The following is a 24,066-nucleotide window of genomic DNA, read 5'->3' as shown; positions in this document are numbered from 1 at the left end:
TTAGTTAAATTGACTGTAACTCAATAAGGAGTACTACCGGCAAGTTCAGTGCTGTTTACATGAAGCAATCCGAAAGAATACCCGGATTTGTGGCAAAACAATACATGGCTTTTGCACCATGACAATGCACCTGCTCACACTTCAATGCTTATTCGTGAATTTTCGGCCAAAACCAGTACTTTAACGATGTCCCAGTCCCAATATTCTCCAGACGTGGCTAGGTGTGACTTTTATTACTTCCAAGAATAAAGAGACCCTAAAAGAGCCATCGTTTTACAAGCATAACATTAAAAGTGCATTTCTAAAAGAGCTAAAGGCTATCCCAAATATCGAGTTTGGGAAGTGTTTTGGAGATTGGAAGAAGTGCTGGCACAAGTGCATTATACCTAATGGGGACTATTTTTAAGGTGGCAACAATAATGTAGATGAATATAATTTTTTTTTTCAAACAATGAAAATTTCTTTTACTTTTTGAACCTTTTATCTTTTATATCAGCTACGAGTTTCGGCTCACTATTGAGAGGATAGAGATTATGTGTAGTATTCTATAAAATCCGAAAAGGCAACTAAACTGGAAGAATAACAAACTACATCTAGAAGTGATCTGCAATACTACCTGAAGTTCTACAAACCTTAATGTTAACTGCCCCATTACAATTTCTATCAGGTAATTAGTAAAACTCCATAATATTACGTAATATTAGGGATTTTTTTACAGTAGGCCTACTACAACAAAGCAAAAAAAGTCCTTCTCCTTCTTGTTTATAATTACTGTTCAAGCCTATCAATAATAATTATTTACCTATATAACTCATATTGTAAATTTTAAGTTGAAACATCTTTTAGTTTTCTTATTAACTCAGGATCGAATTCAAACAAAGTAGTCACAAATTCAAGACACATCCTATACACTTTCATGATTGAAAGTAAAGTCCCTTTACAAACTATAATATTATGTGAAAGTTCAATATAATGATTTAAGAGTTTATATAATATTAAGAAGAATAAATTACAATATAATTCAGTTGTAACACCTCTTAATGACACATATTGTGTTGGAATTATATAAAATCTAATTACATACATCCAAAAAATGTAAAAACCTCAAATTAACAATAATAAGAAGTTTAAATCAGTTAAATGTAATATAAGCAAATTAGAGCCCCTGCAGTCATACCACCCTGGGACAACTTGTGCACTCTACTTTTATAAACAGCCACACTGCTACCCTCAGCCTCCAATATAATCTCTGAAAGATTTTTTAAAGCACATGGGCTATGTAAACATTTATATTTTTATAGAACAACTTGGTCTAGATATTTTATATCCAAATTGTATTAATGTCTAATAATAGTAGCTGTCTTGGAGCACTGTAAATATGTTCTCCTTATATTTTTCAATTTGCAGTAAAAGTGCAGTAACGTCAAAGTATTTGTATTTATCCACATGGCAACTGATGCCACGGACACAGCATTCTAGATGTGAATCTCTACAGGAATACAATTACGAACATATCCAACATGGGTTAAAATCATTTCAAGGAATTGTATAGATAGATTATCATTTTTTATAAATTGATGCTAAGAATATTATATCACCAATATTTTATTTTTGACAAGTCTAAAAATGCTAATTTGTAGGTCTCATTCAACTTCTAACCAGAAGACATCACAGCAGTGATTTAGTGGATAAAAAGAAATTATTAGCCATGCATATTTAATTTTGTTGTTTATATACAACAGGAACAGAAATAGGCAATGGCTACTTCATTGAAATACTCCAGTCAAAACTTATTAAATAACTATCATTCTGAGGGCTAAACAACAAATCAATCAAGTAAAAGTTTTCACTAAAATGTTTAAAATAATTATTTAATATATAACGAGTCAAAAGTTTCGGCTTGGTCAAGGAAGATGATTATGAACCAATTATTTATGAACCAATTTTAGTAGAGATAAATACTAAAATATAAAAAAGGTATCTAATGTACTTCTGAAATTTCTGACACCATAATAGTTAATTACAGTTGTCAAAAATAATAAGTATGCATGAATTATGGATAAGGCTTTATCATATAAATGAACATATAAAAAATCAGTTCTTTGTTAAGTAAAGGGTCTGGTTAGTATAACAGTTGAACACTCTTATGTAATGGGACGCAATAATAACTTTGTTGCCTTCCCTCCAAAATCCTGAAATTAGTTTATGACAAATTTCTTATAAATTCGTATTCTTATGTTCTGAACATCAGTCTTGATAAATTCTAATCAAAATCTGCATTACATAATGAGAAGCTTTTAGTAAGTCTGTTAGACTAGTTAGAGAAACCCGATTCTAAGTTCCATTCCCAATTATAATTAGTAGAATACAATATTTTACTTATATGATTAGTTTGTCCAAAAAGTGTTGTTATTGTCTTTGTAAATACAGAAAGCTACTTGACACTTAAAACTACTGCATCATAAAAAAGTACATGATGTATAATGCCTACATTTGCGTAACACAGCCTTAAGAATCGCCCTTTGGACTAAATTTATAGGTTCTAATACGGATTTATAGACACACCCCAAGCTATGATACCTGCCAATAATAATATAATGGCAATATACAAAGTAAACAAGTTTTAATTTATTACAATTTTAATTTTCACTTAGCTGCCTACACACAAAACTAAATTCTCTTATTTTATTTTTCACCCAATGCACTGCCTATTGAATACGTTTCTTCAAACATAATTCCTAGATGTGTGTATTAACACTGTATATAGGGCCACATAATACACAAAATAAATTAACTACCAATACCACAATATTTAATAAATTTGTTCTGAAATTGTATGCTAAAATTGTTACAATAATTAACTTGGCTTGTTCATATAACAAACAGAATAAGCAAACCAGTAATTTCAAGGTTTTAGTTGTATATTTTAGTTTGATCTATCCTAATATTTTGGTTTTTTTTTAATTGTAAAATGACTTAGTCATGAAGTATTGGTTGCATATTTGTAAATTTGAATAAAGGTTGGAAAATGATGATCACAATAATGATTGGACAATGTTTATTAATGCAGAATAAATTTGAGTCTGATTATCAAATTTTACAAAACTTGTATCTATACATGTATTATTTGAAGGATGTATAACTTTATCTATACCTGTTACAAGATAAATCTTACTTAAAATATCCAAATATCATTTGTGTGAGTTAGGAATATTGTTTAGTGTGTTGCAGTTAATATTACCAGCTATAAAACAAAATTTATACCTTATAATGTATAAAAAAACATAAAAGAATAACATAATAATAATATAATAATCATATACGGTGATTCTTGATTGTGGTTGATTCCAACATATATCAAGCATCATAAGCATTTTTGAATTAATTAATAACAGAATTTTGAAGTCTGTAAAACCTATACAGTTTTAAATCTTTTAAAATTTGTTTAAGGAATCTGTGAAACAAAATTGGAATTCGTCACTTGGTAATGGTTCACTGGAGGTGATAAGTGAAGACTGTGGACAAGTTCTGTTATGGTGGTATTCATAATTAGTGGGAAACAAGATCTGTTGTTTAGAAAAACTCTGATGAAGCGAGCCAAACTAAGACATATTCATACAGAGTTGACTCTTTACAACCTCAATATTACTTGAAATTATACACCAAAATACTTCTGAATGGTAATCGATCCTTGACCAGCAACTCTAATATACTGAAGACTATAACAAAAATTAAATAAATATTTATTATAAATTTACCTAATTTATATACTAATATATAATAGTATTTAGACTGTACATACAGCACAGTAGATTTTAACAACTACAAACCAATTAGTTTTGTTTCATATATATACATATTTAATTGGAATTTAAAATTCAGATCTTACACAGGTTTCAAAACGCCTGTCGAATTCTATAGGGGATTGTTTCTATGGTTAAAATCAACTCAATTTTAACTACATTTAAGTTTTTACTATTCTAATAATAAATTATGACAAATCCAAGGTATTTTGTATGAAAATAAATTCGCTTATGTGGGTTTTTTAAATACACATTTATTCCTTTTAGAGTATGAATAAGTATATTGTTTGATTTCCTTTACAATTCTATAAAAAAAGTTATTCTTTAAAACAATTGTAAAATACTTTTGTTTAAGTTACTTTATATTAAAACATTTTAATTGTCACCATCCTGAAATAGATCAACAAAAAGTTAGCATCACACATTTTTTAAATAGAAATTATTAATGTTAATATCCATGCAACTTTTGGTTAATATATGTGTAGGGGTTTTCAAGACAATTATGTTTTAACTAAAAAAAAACCCACACATACATACAGGCATTATCAAGCTTAAGATCAAACTATAGTTAGAAATGAGTTTTCTAAAACCATAAGAATAGCCCCATATAATATCAGATAAAAGTTTGAAACACCATGTAGAACTCACTGTCCATAAAACGTTTACATAAAAGACATTTACTTATACAGGGTGTACATAAAGTCCTGCCAGGGTATAATATTTTCTGAACGATAACAGATAAAGAAACAAGATTTGGTACATCAATACTACACCTAAAAATATACTTTTTGAAGGAACTATCAGTTTTCTGTAATATCATGGGGACGTCCCGCAAGGAGTCAGAAGGAAATCTTAAATAGGAGCATAGGTCAATATGGACATCATTTTAAAGGGCTTATCTAGCAGAGTTTAATGCCGCAAACCGCACTCAAAAAGATTGATCCAGTACAAAATGGCGGCTGTTCAAAGATTTTACTTGGTTACATTTTATTAGTAGCCATAACCCCAGTAAAGCAAAACTGCAACCAAACGAATACTGCAGCTAACTACTACATTATGCTTGTCAGTTGTACAGAAGTGAATTATGACATTAGTTATCCTCAAGGGTTACAGATTTGGTCCTAATATATTGATAACGGGGAAAACCTGATAACAGTAACAATTAGAAATCTCTTATCTTTGGGTCGCAGTTAGGACTTTCCTATTAGCCAGTCTATTCATAGTAGGCTATTCTAGTTTTCTTGTTTTAGTAGTGCTGTCCATCCATTTTATCAGTGCGCTTTAGTACAAAAGAGTTTGTCGTATTGCTTGTAGTTCTCAACTACACTATGTCGCTTGACGAACGTGAACGTATAACACTTCTTATAGAATAGAATAGAATAGAATATATCTTTATTGAACATATTCTTAGAGAATAGAACAAAGGTCAGTGTTTATGTCACAATCAGTGTATGAGTCAGTGTATGTAAATTACAAAGCGCTTGTCCTCCACTGAAGGTACTCCTGGACACTGTAGTATGGATGCTCCAGCAGCCAGCTTCTTAAGGAGGCCTTGAAGTTCTTCTCTGGAAGCTTTCTTAGGTAGTCAGGTAGATTGTTAAAGAACATGGCTCCTTTATACGATGGTTTTTTCTCGAACAGAGTCAGATGATGAGGGTCAAGGAGGAAGTTGTTTCTATGTCTGGTGTTGTAGGGGTGGATGTCGCCAGTTCTTGCGTGCCCTGTTTTTGTGGCAAATAAGATCGTCTCTAGGATATAGAGTCCTATGATCGTCAGTATTCCTAGATGTCTGAAAGCTGCTCGGCATGAGTCCATTGGTCCTAATCCACTTAGAGTCCTGACAGCCCTTTTTTGTATAACGAGCACCCTTTTAAGATTTCCAATTGTCGTACCTCCCCAGGCTATCAGTCCATATCTGAGATGACATTCAAATAGGGAAAGGTATGCTGTCAAAGCTACTTGAGGGCTACTGATTTGTTTTATTCTTCTCACTGCATACAGGCTACTATTAAGTTTGTGGCAGAGTTGATTGATGTGAGGTTCCCATGAGAGGTTTTGATCAACAGTTAGACCAAGGTACTTTCCTAACTGATCCTTGGTTATGATGGTTGGGGAAATAACAGACGATCATACGAGGAAGCATGCCATTTATTTAATGACTACTTTCACGAGAGGCAGCCAATTTCTAGAACAACTGTAGGGAGAACTGTTCAACACTTTATGAAAACAGGAAGTGTTTCCGATCGTCATAGTTCGCTGAGATTTCTAATTGTTACTGTTATCAGGTTTTCCCCGTTATCAATATATTAGGACCAAATTTGTAACCCTTGAGGATAACTAATGTCATAATTCACTTCTGTACAACTGACAAGCATAATGTAGTAGTTAGCTGCAGTATTCGTTTGGTTGCAGTTTTGCTTTACTGGGGTTATGGCTACTAATAAAATGTAACCAAGTAAAATCTTTGAACAGCCGCCATTTTGTACTGGATCAATCTTTTTGAGTGCGGTTTGCGGCATTAAACTCTGCTAGATAAGCCCTTTAAAATGATGTCCATATTGACCTATGCTCCTATTTAAGATTTCCTTCTGACTCCTTGCGGGACGTCCCCATGATATTACAGAAAACTGATAGTTCCTTCAAAAAGTAGATTTTTAGGTGTAGTATTGATGTACCAAATCTTGTTTCTTTATCTGTTATCGTTCAGAAAATATTATACCCGTGCAGGACTTTATGTACACCCTGTATACATATCTGTTTAGTGTGTTTGCTTACATTATCTGTCTAAAACAACAGGTAATATTTCTAACAAATACAGCTTCCTTATTTTTTTTTAATTACAAAATAGTACTTACTATAATTGTTTTTATAAATCAACTATTGTAAATTTACATCTCAATATTAAATATCCTAATTACACAACGTTAATTAATATTATTAATACAATGTCAATTTTAATATAACAAAGAAGAGTTTTAACACACCATTAATAGTTAAATAAAATTAATTATCATTTTAGTTAATATATAATAATATAATGAAACTATTACAGACAAAAGATATCTCATGAAATGAAGTAATTATATAAAAATATTACTTATGAAGTGATATCAAAAGTTGTTTCTCTTATAATGATCAAAATAAACTCCTTTTTTAAATTATTTTTTTTCAATTAACAGTAAAGAAAATCAAACTTAAAATCACTTTAAATATATTCTGAGGTTTTATAATGTAAAGGAGTAATTAACTTTCAACGAGTTTTACATAACATAGTTCATAATTTTATGAACAAATTAACGAATCTAAACTTGACTATAATTTGAAATTCCAAAACCACACATTAAAACTGTACTACTCTTTTGCCAAAAATAACTGAACCAGCCAAAAGATAATTTTCCAAGGGCATTATTGTGAACAAATCTGATAAGCTATCACTTAATTTTTAACTCAATAAGTGATAAAAATTAATTAATACTTCAAACTGATATCAGGTTTTTAAGGCAGTAGAGAAAATTCAATTTCAGTGAAACAAGAAAACAGTAACAGTAACACTACGTTTCGAGATCTGCAATCTGATCTCTTCTTCAGGTAAAGAACTAACCTAATACATAATTACAAACTAGGTTAAATAAACAAATCGTTACTAAAGCGTTGTGGCAACGCCTAAGTCAGGAATCACAACCTACATGTTGTTGTCAAGTTCACTAACACTAAAGACATGCACTTAATACAAAACTATACAAAACACTAATCATTAAAAACTAAACTACGAATACAGGTCACAATACGTCTTCACTCGTCTACTAACCACCTACGACTGACCAGAGGGACTAGCCAATGGCAATCGTGACGGCTGGCTAAAAACAAGATGGCGGAAATACAAGGGAAGGGGAACAGGAATGGGCCCTTTCGTTATTATTGGTTCATGCGAGATGAACTTCTTAAAACCATATTGTGACTCGCATTGGTTTATTACAAATATCCGATCCGTTTGATACTTTTGGTTTTCTCTTTAGTTCATTTTTTAGAATTGGCAACCAAAGCGGCCTAATCTCGACTGATGGTTGACTGATTGGTTGGTCTGCCAATTTAATGTATGTTGCCTCAATTAATTTCCTTTTGAAGAAATGTGGTTCCCGATGTATTATGTGGGCTTCATCCCAATTCATACGATGGTCTTCGGACCAACAATGGTGTGCAATTTTTGACTTTTCTGTGAAACCCTTTCTCGTGTTTTCTTTGTGTTCTTTTATCCTTACGTTTAGTGGTCTTTTTGTCTCGCCTATGTATTCCCTATTGCAGCTACATTTTATACTGTAAACACAGTTTTTGGAATCCTGTGTGCCATTTTTTGGTTTTGTTTTTACGAGACTTTGTCTAAGAGTGTTGTGTGTTTTAAACGCGGTTCTAATGTTGTACTTTTCTACTACTCTTCTAATTTTCTCCGATAATCCCGGCACATAAGGGATTGACATAAACGCAAATTTATCACAATTCTGTTTTTCTGACTCAGGAATGATTCTTCTGGTTCGTTTGCACTTATTAATTACTAATTGAGGGTATCCATTGCTTCTGAGATCCGATTCAATTTTCTTAAATTCTTCTTTTAGTCCATCTTTATCTGAGCACAGGCTCTTTGCTCTATCAAACAACGAGTAGGCTACTCCTTCTTTGACAGATTTTTGATGGTTGGATTGATAATTTAAATATTTTCCTGTGTGTGTTATCTTTCGAAAAACAGTTGTCTTAAGGACATCCCTATCTCTTAATACACACACATCCAAAAAGGGAAGCTTGTTTTTGGACTTCCACTTCCATTGTGAGGCGGATGGAAGGAGAAAATACTATTAATGTGATTCAAAAAATTATTTAATTCAATGTCTCCATGAGAAAAAATAACAAAGGTTCATCCACATACCTCCACCAAATCTTCGGTTTGAACTGAGCTGAAGCCAAAGCTTTTCGCTCGAATTCCTCCATAAAGATATTGGCGAAAATAGGAGACAGTGGAGAACCCATTTGCCATCCCCTCATCTTGACGGTAAATTTTACCCTCTAACTCAAAATAATTGCATTGAGTGCATAGTTCTAACAGTTCCATAATTACTGGCACGGGAAGTTTAGTTCTATCCTTTAATGTTTGGTCTTCTTTGAGACGTGATTTAATAATTCCGAGAGTTTCTGGAAACTGGTACATTTGTAAATGTACCACTTAGGCGCACTTAGGCGTGCCACAACGCTTTAGTAAGATTTGTTTATTTTAACCTAGTTTGTAATTAGGTATTAGGTTAGTTCTTTACCTGAAGAAGAGATCAGATTGCAGATCTCGAAACGTAGTGTTACTGTTTTCTTGTTTCACTGAACGATGGCAAATGTCCGGAATGTCCGGAAAAATCCTGTTTCCTTCACAATCCTTCCATCGTCAAAAATAACCTTTAAACAAAGAAATTCAATTTATTATGAATATAAACAAAAAATTACCATACTACCACCAATGCACCAACTATATTTTGTTCCAAAAGGAAACCAGTATTATATTAATCTAATTATAATTAGAATAGTTTACAATTTTAGCTCCACATATATTGTAAAAGTCATTATTAGTGTATTGTACACAAAGTTTTACTTATGAATTTTACTGATAGTTCTCATTGAAAATGTCTCTGTAACATAATTGGATTTTGCCTCTGTATCAGAAAGAGCCTGTAGCTGCACAACAATTTTCAATGCATCGATCTTTGAGTTAGGTTGGAAATTGGATTTGAATCCTGCTTGGACTGGATAATTTTTATCAGCATTTTCACTGACAGGCCTGTGACCATGCAGCAGGCAGAATAATCCTAAAAATGCAGACTAACCTTAAAAAATCTTTTTTTTCATAACGCACCAAATATTTACTAATGGGTTGATTTGAGATGAATTATGGATAACATGCATAAGGATGCTCTGAGCAGTCTCTTTTTAAGATTGCTTGTTCCTTAGACGGAATCGATAATCAATAACCAAGTCTCCATGAAAGGTTAGGCACATATGATTTTCTAAATAAACAATTTACTCAAAACCATATAAGTAAATGATTGTAAAACTCTATTAGTAGTGATCTGTATCACTAGGTTTCTTTCTAGTTATAGTGGACTTGTTTCGTAAGAAAACCACTTATCTAATGATGATTTTAGTGATCATGACTGAACGCTGCATAAAATTTTTAAAAGTGCAGGTCAAGTTCATGTTGAATTATAGGCTGACAATGGTGATACTTTTATAAGTACAGAAGCAATAAGGGACATGATGTAGACCTGACTGATAAAACCAGGCTAAGCTTCTCAGCCTAATAATTATATGACAGCTGGCCGCGATGAGTCACCCTTGCGAGGAATGTCAGTTATCAGTTACTAATTAAGAAAACCAAACAGGAACTATTCTATCAAGTAACAATAAACAAGTAACGAATTCCATTTCAACCAACTAACACTAACAACATTTTAACATTAACACAATAGTTAATCCTGTAAAACTCCTATTTACTGTTAAAATTGGGATTTAAAAAAAAATCAGAATAAACAAGAAATCAGTTAACACTACATTTCGAGATGTGCAATCTGATCTCTTCTTCAGGTAAATAATTAACCTAATACATAATTACAAACTAGAAAATTACAATAATTACAAATTGTGTCCGGAAAAATCCTGTTTTCTTCACAATCCTTCCATTGTCAAAAATAAACTTCAAACAAAGAACTAAGATACTTCTAACTGGCAATATGTCATTCACTAAACAAGTAATTAACAAAATAGGGAGGATGTAAAACTATTGAAAAGACATGGCAGGATATAACTGTTAGCCTTGTTAAAATATTTTAAATGCCAGGATTATCTTAGCAAATATTAATTTATAAGTTACCTCTCTCTGTAAATGATCCTTCTGGTTTGTTTGATATTCTTGCAAATAATTCTCCTCCTTCCATTCTAAAACAAAGTGATATTCTAAGTAAAAACTAAGTGATATTCTAACTTAAATAAGCTAAATTTTGAGTATGATAAGAAATGAATTTTTTTAATGAATTAAAACACATTCAGAAACAACAGTTACATAATGACAGAAGAGGTCGAAACCTGACACCGGACTTGTCCTTCATGCTTTGTTGAAGATATCTAACAGCATCAATGTACTTCTGCAGGACAAAAACTGCAAAGGCAATATTTACAAGAGTGATCAGAGTGGGATCGCCGTAAATGGCCATCTTATGAAGATGCTTTTAAGATAATCAAATTATAATTCCATTGATGAATGAATCTGCTTAAATAATTTTGGCATTGGTAAAATAGTTCTTCAATGACAAAAATTTGTCAATAAATAGTAAATAATTTCAGCCATAGCCTTTTGCAAAGCAAGACCAAAATGTATCAGATACATTCTGAAAGCAAAATCATTATGCTTAAATACAGATGAAAACTTAACCTCGGATGTATTTGGTTGATAAGGTTTTAAGCAGCATGTCATCAGGTGTAAATATTTGGTCTTAAAAGGATGTCAGTTTATCAATATTTCACATTGGTTTCATTTGGGCCTTGGTTTTAGACACATTTTAGCAGTTTTCGCACACAACTGTATAAATGGCACTAAAAGGATTAAGGATATAATAAGATCATACTGAATTCCTGTAATAAATTATGGTAGTATTACAGTAAACATATTTTTAGTTATCAATTAAAATATATTTGAACAATATAAACATTTAGACCATATATTCTACTTACATTTCCATAACAACAAGAAGACATTTTTTTATGGATCCATGTAGCTTATAGTAGTTTTCATACACATCAATAACATTGACGATGTGTACACACCCGCTGACTTTCCACTGCAATTCAACTTCTCTACGAGCTTTTGCGTTGTCTTCTAAAACCTAGAAATCAACCAACAAAGAGGTTACTACTTTAAGATACTTTTAGAGTTTCCGTTTTGATTAATTTTATGCACTATACATTCTTTTATCTGGAAAATAAAACTTTAAGACTAAACTCATAATCTAATGAAGTGTAAGTAGTATCTACATATTTTATATGCATTCAGCCACTAGATTAAAAGTTAAAAATTTGATTTATATGTTCAAATGTAAATAAAAATTGGAAAGGCAGTCACGGAACTGACCAACAGAAGTGACTACTTCTTATAACGGGCTGTAAATGTTTATCTTGAAAAGGTAGGTTTGCTAATTATTAAATGGTTATTTTTATATTTTAAAATAATATGAGACACTCAAATATTTAACATAAAAAAGTTTTATATTTTCTATAAATTGTATACATATTTTTGTATATTTTTTACTTTTCATATATTGCAATGATCACTGACTTCTAAATATTAAGTAATAAATATTTATACATTTTCATTATTATCGTTTATATTAGTTTCCATAACTTGGTCAATTTCCGAAAATATTGCTTCATTTTCATTATAATTATTTTCTGACAATGATATTAAGGGTTTATAACAACTAAAATAAGAAATAAAAATTCTGGAATAAAATCTTACTAAATACCTTGTAAACACAGCATGTATTGTTGTTCCAAATTTGTTGTACTTATGTTTTTATTGTTTGACATTGTTAAATTTAATTTAGTTTTTAAAAGGTCAATTAATGGTTTTCCTGTTTCTTCAGCAAAATTTGTATTAAAATCTGTTCTGACGTAATTTATTTTTTAAGTGAATGTAAGATAAGGGCCCATGTAATTGAGTAAAGTTATAATTAATTATAATCAACAGAAAGACAAATTTTCTTCCAGGATTACGTACACTACGGCTTTGTTAGGTAGAAAAGGTCTAAACAATTTATTTTTAATCCTTTTAAAAATTTCATCAGGAGGAAACTAGTAGTGATCTGAAATGGGAATTAATATTAACCATACTGAAATTCAATTTAGAATCTGATGAGCTTTAAATACTGGTCCTATATGATGCAGTAAGTTAATCAATTTTATGTTGGGTTCAATAATAAATAAATTAGTAGTTTGTATATTGGATCAAACCAGTATTTTACCATATATTTTTGCCTATTTGCAACAATTGTTTGGTATTGGAAGTTTTTGTGTGTGTTAAAGTCAACATAGGTACTAATAGGAGAGTATGAATTGGTTTTGTAAATTTTGACAGATTTAAATTGGAGCTTAACTAACCTAATCTGAAAAAAATCCATAAACAAGGTAAGTCTGCAAAAGCATAGATAGATCCAGACAATGCAATATTTCGGATAACATTTACGTCGGTAATAATATGAGTAAACTGATCGAACAGTTAGAAAACAAATCATTGTTAAACACTCTACTAGATTAGAAAAGCATTTTGTTATTTTCCTTATCATATATAATGTTGTATGTTATTGTAGTTTATATTTCCCTTTTAATCTCTCCTAACAGATATTTATATAATGGTTTGTTTACATTTGGTAAAGCTGTCATTCTACTTTGAAAGCATGTGGAAAAATAACAAAAGTTTTTCCCCATGCGAAATATACATTCATAGCCCACCAAAAGAAATAGTCACTTCAAAAAGGAGCAACAGTAACCTCTCATAAGCACTAGCCTCTGAACGGAGAAGAAACACCCTGACATCAAAATGGCTGTGAAATGAAAGTTCTTCCCTTGTGCAAAACATAAATCGAGAACCCGCTAAAAGAAGTAGTCACTTAAAAAAAAATACAATCTCTGTGTTTATTCAGGCATAATACCAATTATGTTTAAAGGTGTCATTCAAAGATTAGATATAAAAACAATCTACAGGATTTCTCTTTCACAGTAAAGAACTAAAAAAAATGAAAAACTTACGGCCAATATATAAAAAGAAACATAGATTTAGAGTGTACACCAACTAAATCTCTACCTCTACCTTCTGCAAAACAAAGTATAATTGGATTAAGAGATTATGTTTATTAAAACAATTTTATAATACCTAAATTTACTATAAACTACAATTCAAAATTTTTACTGCCCATATATCTTACTTTTAATTCCATCATCAGCAAATATAAAATGAACGCACTCTCAGTAACATTACTATTTAAGACTTCAGGCATATATGTAGTTTTAAATAAAAAATAATGGTCCTAAAATCGATCTTAGTGGACTGAATACTTAATACTCTGGTTCTACTATTACTTGAGTTGACAAGACACAGTGTCTGAATCCAATGTTAGTAATGACAATGAGAATGAAGAGGCCAATAATCCGCAACAGCAGCCCTACTAGACATGGAGTCTTCCCTTTCATAAATCTACATACTTGATAATCTGTTGACACCACTGTCTTTTAAATCAGTTCTTGTATCACAACCAAAAGGTTTCGGAAAAGCCATGTTAGAATTGTGAATCTTTGATATGAAAAAAATTTGGTTTGGAAGCAAAATGATATAGAAAAAAAGCTGATAGTACCATATCTGATTTAAAAATAAAATTGAGTGAATCAATAATTTATTCAATTGATTGGTATGTTTAAGATCTATAGAAAGTAGTTCTCCCCCCCCCCCATAGACCAATCTTGTACTTCATAAATAACAAATAAATTGGTATTACAGATAATGTTTTAAATTTATTTAATGTTTACATTACAAATAGATTACAAGTTGAAATTTTATTTCAGAAAAACAATTATATTATTAGAATTTGATAAAACAATAAAGGAACCTCAGAGAGTTCCGTAAGGATTTTTTGTTATCAATTCTTGGCCCTTCATTAAATTTATAACATCCAAAAATTCAGATGCTAAATTCAAGAATTTCGTGGAATCCTGGACAATATTGCAGGGTCTATGACTGAAAATAGATTTCACAGATGATTTTTATAGTTGTTGAAAATCAAAAAACTTGCATGAATAAGCCAAATTCGACTAACTATAATTAACACCTTAACCGAAACATATTTCGGTAACGTATACCGAAACACCGGTCCTAGAGACCGGTAACCACTATTTTGATTCAACGACGTATATTTACGGCAAAATATTAATAAAAAGTATGAGAATGGTTTAAGAAATTAATGTAGACATGTTCTCACAAAGATAATTTATTTTACATTAACTTTCAAACGATATATACAGTAAATTCTTGAAATATTTTAGTAAGATACAATAAGCACTAAACACTTTTCAAAATACGTTAAATATTACCAGGAACGTAATTTGTAGTACTGATACTTTCTTTTTTTACAGAATTATTAAACATAAGGTATTAACAAAATTATTGTAATATTAGTAATAAAGTTGTAAAAAATGTAATTATTACATTTTGTATACAAAATTTTAAAAAGTAGAAAAAACATAGATAACTATTTACAAAACTATAAAAAATATACTTGAAATATTCATAAAATAAAATTGTATACAATATAAAAGCATTAGAGAAACAATAAAAGTATTGTATAGACCTTTTCATTTCTGATGTCAGTTCCTTCAATCACTGTGGTCTCTTTACGCACAGTCAATGGCACACTCATTGCACACTTTGCGGCTACATTCCAAACATATAGGAATGTCACATCTAATACACTTGTATTGAGTTTTTCTCTCCTTTGCTGAGAGGGGCACTTTCCACAGGTTTTTCTTTTTTCCATTTTATCAGAAGGCACACCTGCAACTGCTTCTTCTCTTTGGCCCAGTGGCAAAGTTGATTGAGCTTCTCACATCACGAGGAAGGTTTGGTGTACACAGACGTCTTCTCAGATAAGGCTCTGTAAGATCCTTGGCCAAACTTTTGGTGAACTGAAATCTTGTGGTTGAAGGGGTATCTTTGTAGCATAAATACAATATACAAGCATTTATGCTAGCAATGCTAAGGAGGCGGTAAAAAACAGGCCAGAGGCCAGCGCCTTGTTCTTCGCCCAGTAGTGTAGATGGCCACATTTCATGTCTAAAAATGTCGACTCCACATTTTGTTTTATTGTAAAACCGTATAATCTCTGGTTTTGCACTTCGTTCATCCGTAAAAATGGCATGGTGCATAGTAGAGATGAGGACTACAGCTCTGTTCTTTTTTGGAACGTATGAAACCAAAGTTCTCGTGCCATTGAATCCATAGCGAGATGTCCCGACCTTTCTTTCCTTGTCCTGAAGAAACTCTTGGGGGAATATCTTTTTTATCTTTTCTCATTGTCCCAACGTATGTGAGACCAACTTTTTCGAGTTCTTCTGTTACTTCTAGGCTAGAAAACCAATTGTCAGCTGTTACATTGCGGTTGGTTTCTTTGTATTGGTTTCGTCAGTCTTATAACAGATTGGGTTGGTTTGCTTTTTTTTCTGGTCTTCTTGAGATAAACCTTGACCATCACTTCCTTTTGCCGGTATAAATATAGGCATTGTGGAGATAAGATGTCTTCGCATCTGTCAGACACATAATTTTTTATGCCATATTTGTGTGGGTTTCTGGGGCATGTACATTCGAAAACCCACACACCTGCCTCTGAACGGTACCAACATTTCATCTATAGTTACATGTTTCAGATAAGCAATACAAGTTTGAGAGTTTTCAATGAAATTTATTGAAAACCTCACTAATAGCAGCTGCTTCATCAGATGATTTTCTTTGATTGCGAGTTCTCTTATCGTCAAATCGCAAAGCAGATAGCAGTATCTCGTATCTCTTTACGGACATGGTGGCGTTGAAATACGGTCTGTTAGCAGCGTCTTTTTGAAACACAGAGGTAATTGTTTCGTTATTTGATTTTAAAACTGAGGACAAAAGCAGTAATCCTATTAAAGCATTGATTTCAATTGCATCAGTATCCTTATAATTATATTTATTTGTTGTTTGGCTCAAGCCAGATCTTACAATCTTCAACTTAGTGTTTGTATGTTGAACAATAGTATTGACTATTGTTTCATCAATCAATGAGTTCCATATGGCCAACTTCTCTGGGTTATTACCCAATCTTCTTGCTGGAAGTCTCAAACCAGGTAAACCACCAGTAATTATATTACGAGCTGGTGTTCGCACTCTTGTATTTGCCTCTGGCTCTAATGTACGCCAAGGATATATGCCGGTCCTAGTTCACGTTTTCTAAGGCGGCCAAATACATATTCTGGCATATCTGTATCTACTAAATTATTTGGAGTATCATCAGACTCACCCTCCAACTGACGATCTTCGTCCTCACCAACACTGTTTTCATCATCCTCTGATGTTGAGCTGTAATTGCTGGAACAGGAAGGATTTCTGACTTCACATTCAGGCTCTCTCCAATCTGGATCCGCATCCGAATCATCAAAAAAGTCACTCTCTTCAGAGTCATCATCACTTATGTCACTGGCTAACATCTCCGTAACTCGATTAGCAAAGTCCCTAGCTCGCACTGAAACTTTTCTACTTGAACCAGGTTCTTCCATTATTAATGTCTACAAATAAATAAAGTAATAAAAAACTGGAAGTTGAACACTACTATATTCGTTTTTAGTCACTGAGAAACGCAAAGCGAAACACCCGGTACAGGAGACCTCAACAAACTTTCACTAACTGAAACATCCGGTACGTCAGACCGGCAGAGTTTTAAAAAATCGATAAGTAACGGTAAAGGCCTCGTGTAAAACTGAACAAAACCTGGTTGTTTGGGCGGAGCGGTGGGAGGGGGGAAGCTACTGGGACCGTCGAAATAGATCTGATAAGCAGTATTGCCAACAAGTAGAAAGAAATTTCCCAATTGGTACCTGAGACCGGTGTTTCGGTTAAGGTGTTAATGTAAATTTAAAAAATTGTGTTCGTTTTTAATACAATAAAATTGTATCATGATTGAAAATTGAAACTGATTATTGAAGTAAAATATAGGGAATCCATTCACAATACCAAAACCAATTAATGAATGTATCAATCAATTAGCATGGAAATTGAAAAGTAATAAAAATCTTGTTCACTACTTCAGACAAATATAAAAATCAATCTAAAAACGTTGTATAGAATATTTTTGGAATAAAAAAAATCTAAAACCGAAATAACACAGTAAAAAATAATTAATTTTACTCATTTTTATCTTTAAATATATACAGGGGTCAAAAAATATTTAAAATAAACATGAGTATAAATGCTGTGTTTACCGTCCATCTGTATGTGTTTTTCAGATTTGATATATATTTTTTCAGAAACCAGCAAACATAAAAAACTCAAATTTCACTCCATTATTGTTTCTGCAGTCTAAAATTAAAAGAAAAATTAACATTATATTACCATAACATGTTTATCTTTATCTTGAACTGTACCAAATTTGAGTTTTGTATCTTTGCTAGCTTTAGAAATAAAAATAAAATCTATAAAACACTTATAAACAGACAGTAAACAAAACATTTATAACCCATATTTATATTACATTTTTTGTTTATCTTTACACTAAGAACAAGTTCACAAAATATTACTAGAGAGTTCATAAACATCTTATTAGTGTATTATTCTTACATACACTTTTCCAAATCCTACGATTTTGTAAATGAGTACGTAAACAATCAAACCCAATCAATCATCTATTAAACTGAGTTCTATATGCACACTAAATAAATAACTCATTAGCATAAAAGACTGGTTATTAACATGAACAGGCAGTCATTGATTAATATCATCAATGGCTCATTTAATTCCGAAATTTCAATTGATAAATGCATGGTTTGAATAGCCTTCCAGTGACATAATCAACTCTCAACTTCCTTTCCTCTTTCCCAGTTCGTGTCACTGAGGTTTGCAATACCCTCCTTAATCTGTGTACTACCAAAAGTCCTCGTCCTACCCTGTGAGTACTAAGGTCACCTTCTATTTTTTCAGGTGTCTCTCTCTGTTACAATAATTTCGAGAGGGGCTTTATTGAACCAATTTACAAAAAAAGCACCATTCAACGATGTAAGGAACTACCTACCAGCTTATAACCAATAGCTATTCTATCAGCCTAAGCGAGGGTGTTTGAAAAGCTTATGATAGGTAAAGTAAATCTTCCAGCACATCTCTTCTCACCAGCATGAGTTCATGTGTTGAGGCTCTTCAGCCACAAACCTGATGGGTTTACAATCTTAATCAAATATTTTCTATGATTGCTTTTTGTAAGTAAAGCCAGGTTGATGCAATGTTGAACTTGACTTTGCCAAGGTCTTTGATCAAGTCAATTACCAGCTTCTTTTGTCAAAGCTCGAAGCGTGTAGGTTTGCAAGCAGCATTTCAGTTTGGCTCTCCAGCTATTTAAATGACAGGAGACTTCAAGTACCTTATAAAGGGATTGTTACATAGAGTCTTTAAATGCCACGTAGAATTTTCCTCAGACTTTCTTCCTTGACCTATTATTTTTAACATATTTACTAACAATGCAATAAGTAACTTACACTACAAATATCTCATTTGCTGAGGATCTTAAGCTGTTACTAAGCCACTATTTCTGAAAATTATCTGGATCTTGTGCTAAATAACTTGGGTTCCATAGCAGACTGATGTTTAGTAAATAAAATAGAACTCATTAGGGATAATCTTTCACAGAAACATTCCTTTCAGAGGGGACTGCACAGTTAATAATATATTCTTCTTTCATGTGCTATAGAAGTAAAATATGTGGGAATTCTTTTCGCCAAAACTTTTAATTACGATTTTAAATTCTATCAACCTGTAGCAAAGTGCTTCGTAGTGCCAGACTCATTTCTAAAACTTTCAACGACTACTATTCTCTGAGAACACTTCACTGAACAGTGGTAAGACCACATTTGGAGTATTGTGCTGTAATTTAGTCACTACACTAAAGAATTCAGTGGAAAGTGTCCAGCATTGTTGTCTTTGCCTTGTGGAGTCCAGGCTTGGCTTCAAATATGCTAACACCACTCTCAAAAAAATGGCATCTTCCTACATTTACCTTCTCTTGAGACCAGATTTGTTGACCAGGCATGACATTTTGTCCCTACAATAGTTAGTCACTTGACTTTGAATATTCTTCCCACTTAAATTCTTGTGTTAATGCTGCCAACCATGTCGTCCCCTCTTCTTATACCTATCCTGCCTTAGTTTGTAATCCTTCTCCACCCAGAAACCCCGATTCCTCTAGATCTCTTAGATCAATGGACCAATTGAGATATAGTCTAAAATTAAAATATTTTATATATGTGAAATTAACAGCAGGAGTGGCAAAAGACGACTTTCATGTTATTAACCTATTGCTATCATCCTGAACAAAACAATATGTGGTTTCAAGGGGTGGAAATGACAAATAACAAAGTTATAGAACATTAAAAGGTGGAACCAATTTTCCTTGTGCTGAGAAATATTTTCTTGTACTACATCTATACTGGGCATCATACGAACTTGTTGTCACCATGAGTCAACCTTGTTACTGCTGCTGTCAGGCGTTATTCCAGCTTTGGATACGTAAAATAACAATAATGCTAAAATCTTAAGAATTTACACAAACAAAAGACATTTTTGTTAATTAAGACCTTTTGAGAATAAAAATTCATATTGGTTTGACACAAGTGTCTTCAGCCATCAGCACACGTAATGACAACAAACAAAAAATATCCCTTGAGGAAGTACAAATCACTAAAAGATCACATTCTGGTTGGTCTGATCATGAATGACTCTGGCCATTACTCAATACTAAAAACGCAACTTGACAAAGCAAACAAATATTGTAAATTCACCTTTAATAATAACTTCCTACTATCTTGCAAAAAATGTAGTTCCACTTTTAATGTTCTAAAATTCATTATTTGTCATTTTCATCCCCTAAAACCTTATATTGCCTCGTTCAAGAGGACGATTGCAATAAGTTAATAAATGTGAATCTCGTTACTAGCGAGGAGAAATGTTTTTAAATAATGCAAACAAATTTAAACCAAACTTTCTACAACAAATAAATAGTGTAAAAATGGTACTTTGGTACTATCCGGAGGCCACAGTTTTTTTTTTTAATAATAAAATCTACTATTACAATCTATTTTAATAATAATGTATTATTACTACAAAAAACCAAACACAACAAACACACACACACACACACATGTTGGTTTGTGTTTTTTTTTTTGTATTATACTTTATTTAACTCACTGTGAAATTTACATTTCACTATGACGATTGATTCTCGTGTTCTGCCTCCAGAAAGGAATCAGTGTCAGCGAGGAGGCAACTCTGTCTTTAAACACTATTTGTTATTAGACTATGCAAATATACAAGCAACCCTAATCGTCCAACTTTTCCGACGTTAGATCACGTTGGTTGAACTGGTACATGATCTGAGGTCAGGAAAGTACTGGTCAGAAAGGCCAATCAGTTGCAAAAAAACCCTGCACTTCTGGTGAAAAAACAAAAACATCTCTCGAGATGGTACCTAAATTCAAACTCAGAACCTATGAGTGCATGTTAAATAATTACATTCATAACATATGTATTTACTTATATATCCTAATAACAAATAGTGAATAGGGATAGAGTAGTCTACTTCTTGCCAACATCGCTTCCTTTTGAGTGGCAGAAAACAAGTAAGCACACCGATCGTCATTATGAAGTGTAATTTGAACAGTAAGTAAAATAAAGTTTGTTATTTCAAGTAATGTAGTATTTAAGGTCTCTGTTAAGAAAAACTGTTAAAAGAATAGTAGCCTCTGGGTAACATCAAAGTACCAAAAAAACAAACACAACCTTAATAAATAAATAAAACTAACATAACCATAACTTCCTAATTTCGTATGTACGTACTATCTACTTACAAACCAACTGGTAACTTTTTATCACAAAAAAAATCTTTTCTTGATTTAAAAATAACACATGATTACCCAGTGGACTCATCCTCTCCCTCTGAAGAAACACAATGACCAATTAAAAATAAATAAATAAATTCCGTGATATTTAACTGCGCAAGTAATCCACACTCAAAAACGCAAATAACTTTGAAAAATAATAGGCCGTATTAAGAGTTAACGATCTGCAGTAGAGTAATGGACGCCGTGGATATCAAAAAGATAGTGAAGGCTACTGCACAGGACGGTTGTTGGTGCTGTACTAAGCTGTTCTGACCACAGAACATTCGGCTTAGATAACACTAAAAATTATAGATAAGACGCACAGTACACAAATATAACCCAAAAATTACATTTCCACTTCAATAATTAAAAAACATAAAAAAGAATTGTGATTTCCATCCCCCTAACACTATGTATATAGTTTTGTTCAGGACAAACGGAATACATTAGTAATGTTAAAATTTTGATTGGCACCTCCATCCATTAAATGAACCTATAAATTAAATTAAATGATACCTATAAAGCTACCTATAAACCTATAGGCTACCCTTCAAACCCTTGAATTCAAAATTAAAAAATACTTCTTAGGACAAAAATCGGTATCAATTAACAATAACGTGACCATGGAAAGGTATGTTCATTTTTTTTTCCTGAAAACTACAATTTTTCCTGAAAACAATAGTGAAGAAAAAATTCGTCGGCAACGAAAATCAAAGGAGTTACGATTTTTTGAAATCCTCTGGAAAACTCTGTTTTTGACAGTACCTCTGGCAAGTTTACTGAAATGATGACGTTAATCCTGTCAACGATGCCTGCCCGCTGTGCAGTGCTGCGCACTGCTTGCTCTTTTAGAAAAAAAAAATTAACTCGAGCTTGCAAAAGTCGAATCCCAGATCACGTGATGCCCCTGATCCTTAACCCTCCAAGTGTTGTTCGACAAAATTTTGTCGGTTATTTTCCATCCTTAATGCAATAATGCCCGAAAGGCATCAATATAATACAATGATATACTTTCCCCCAGTTTATATGCACCTGTGATAATAATACTTGGCTATAAATGCCCAACTCATGAAAAAAAGTCCATTTTTCATGGTCACGGTATTGTAAATAAATACCCAAAAATCGATTGCACCACCTTAAGGCCAGCAGATCCTCGACTGCTTGAAAATTACAGGTTATAAACATTCAACTCTAGCCTACACTAAGTTAATAGTTCACTTGTCTTTTTTTTATTTTAAACTATAGAAAATATTTAGTCCCTGGGTCAACTGAACAGTCATTTCTCAGTCCCAAATGGGTTAGAAAAATATCAACGATAATTAAATAAACAACAGTTGTGACAATATTTAAAGATGCCTAAGATTCTATTTTTCATTTTACCTACCTTGAGTGCATATATATTGCCGTGTTTTTTGTCATTCACTTGAACCACACTACCATTGATTCCCTGACCCAAAACCTTTTCTGAAATTATGTAGTCTTCAGTGATTGGGTAGGTTTTAAACACTAATGTTGTGCTATGTGAATAAGCAAGTGATCTTTCCACCATTGTTTAGTAAATTATAAGTATATATAGCATGTACAACACTATTACAAATTCTCTTATTGAATTATAGTATTAGAATAAAACTAGGTTATTCTTATATCTGAAGAAAGTCTCATATATAACCTAGCCTTCAGTTGTGATAAAAATTATAAATTTAATCTGGCGTAAATTCTTCAGTCTGATAAAATTGACCTGAACACTTTATAAGACAACGCTTTCCCAAAATTGCGTAATAAATATTTAAATAGGCTCGCACAATTCCTGCTTACAACGTTTTTAAGAAATGAACTTCACAAGTCACAACCGTCAAAATCTCATATGACTCGCTAGTCCCCGTCCATACTCACTCAACAAGAAATATCAAAGACAAACTGACTGACACTCAATTCATTCATTTCCTTCTGATCTCGCAAACAAAAAAGGCAGGCGCAAAACAAACAGAATGTACTTAACAATTAGGATCTTAAACTTTGTATACCAAGAGATGTATTCGAGGTACCACTCGCATGCAGGTCGATCCAGTTTGTTAAACAATAAATCAACGGCTTAACGCTCTTGTTTGATAACATTCAAGAGAAGTTTTAATGTAACCAAAGTACGCCTGTTGTAAAAATATTAATTTGTAAACTATGCAAAGTGCTGAGTTTTCTATCAAAATTAACTTATAATAAATACTATGAATAACCTTGATTACACGTTACATAAAATTTTAGGTTTTCATTATTACTCATCTAAAAAATTCAATATCCACATTCAACAAAATGTAATCGTAACAGTCATGTTCAGAAAGATGGCAAAGCACAATTGTTCAGAAAAAATGCTCTGAATTCACATCTGTCACGTTAGTCTTACATACAACGGTGTACACCTCTTAATATAATATTTGTGAATCAAATCTAAAAGTATCTAATAGCAAATTCATGTTTACATACAATTTGTTCGCCATGAAATCGCCACCCTTCTTAGGATCGGAGATATAAA

At 32.2% G+C, this 24,066-nt stretch overlaps 1 protein-coding gene across 1 annotated transcript in view; it reads right to left on the bottom strand.

The window, feature by feature from the left end:
• Positions 1-23,459, bottom strand: part of LOC124369529 (MAP kinase-activated protein kinase 2) — a 71,351-nt gene extending 47,892 nt beyond the window's left edge. The window contains exons 1-3 of the mRNA XM_046827551.1: positions 22,924-23,459; positions 11,562-11,713; positions 10,705-10,769 (exon numbers count right to left, since the gene is read on the bottom strand). Coding sequence (XP_046683507.1) covers positions 10,705-10,769; positions 11,562-11,713; positions 22,924-23,088 — 382 coding nt within the window. The 5' untranslated portion in view covers positions 23,089-23,459. The remainder of the gene's footprint in view (positions 1-10,704; positions 10,770-11,561; positions 11,714-22,923) is intronic.
• Positions 23,460-24,066: the final 607 nt, after the last annotated feature.

This window comes from Homalodisca vitripennis, chromosome X (genome assembly GCF_021130785.1).
Source record: "Homalodisca vitripennis isolate AUS2020 chromosome X, UT_GWSS_2.1, whole genome shotgun sequence".
Lineage (NCBI taxonomy): Eukaryota > Metazoa > Arthropoda > Insecta > Hemiptera > Cicadellidae > Homalodisca > Homalodisca vitripennis.
This window is presented reverse-complemented; position numbering and strand designations above follow the sequence as displayed.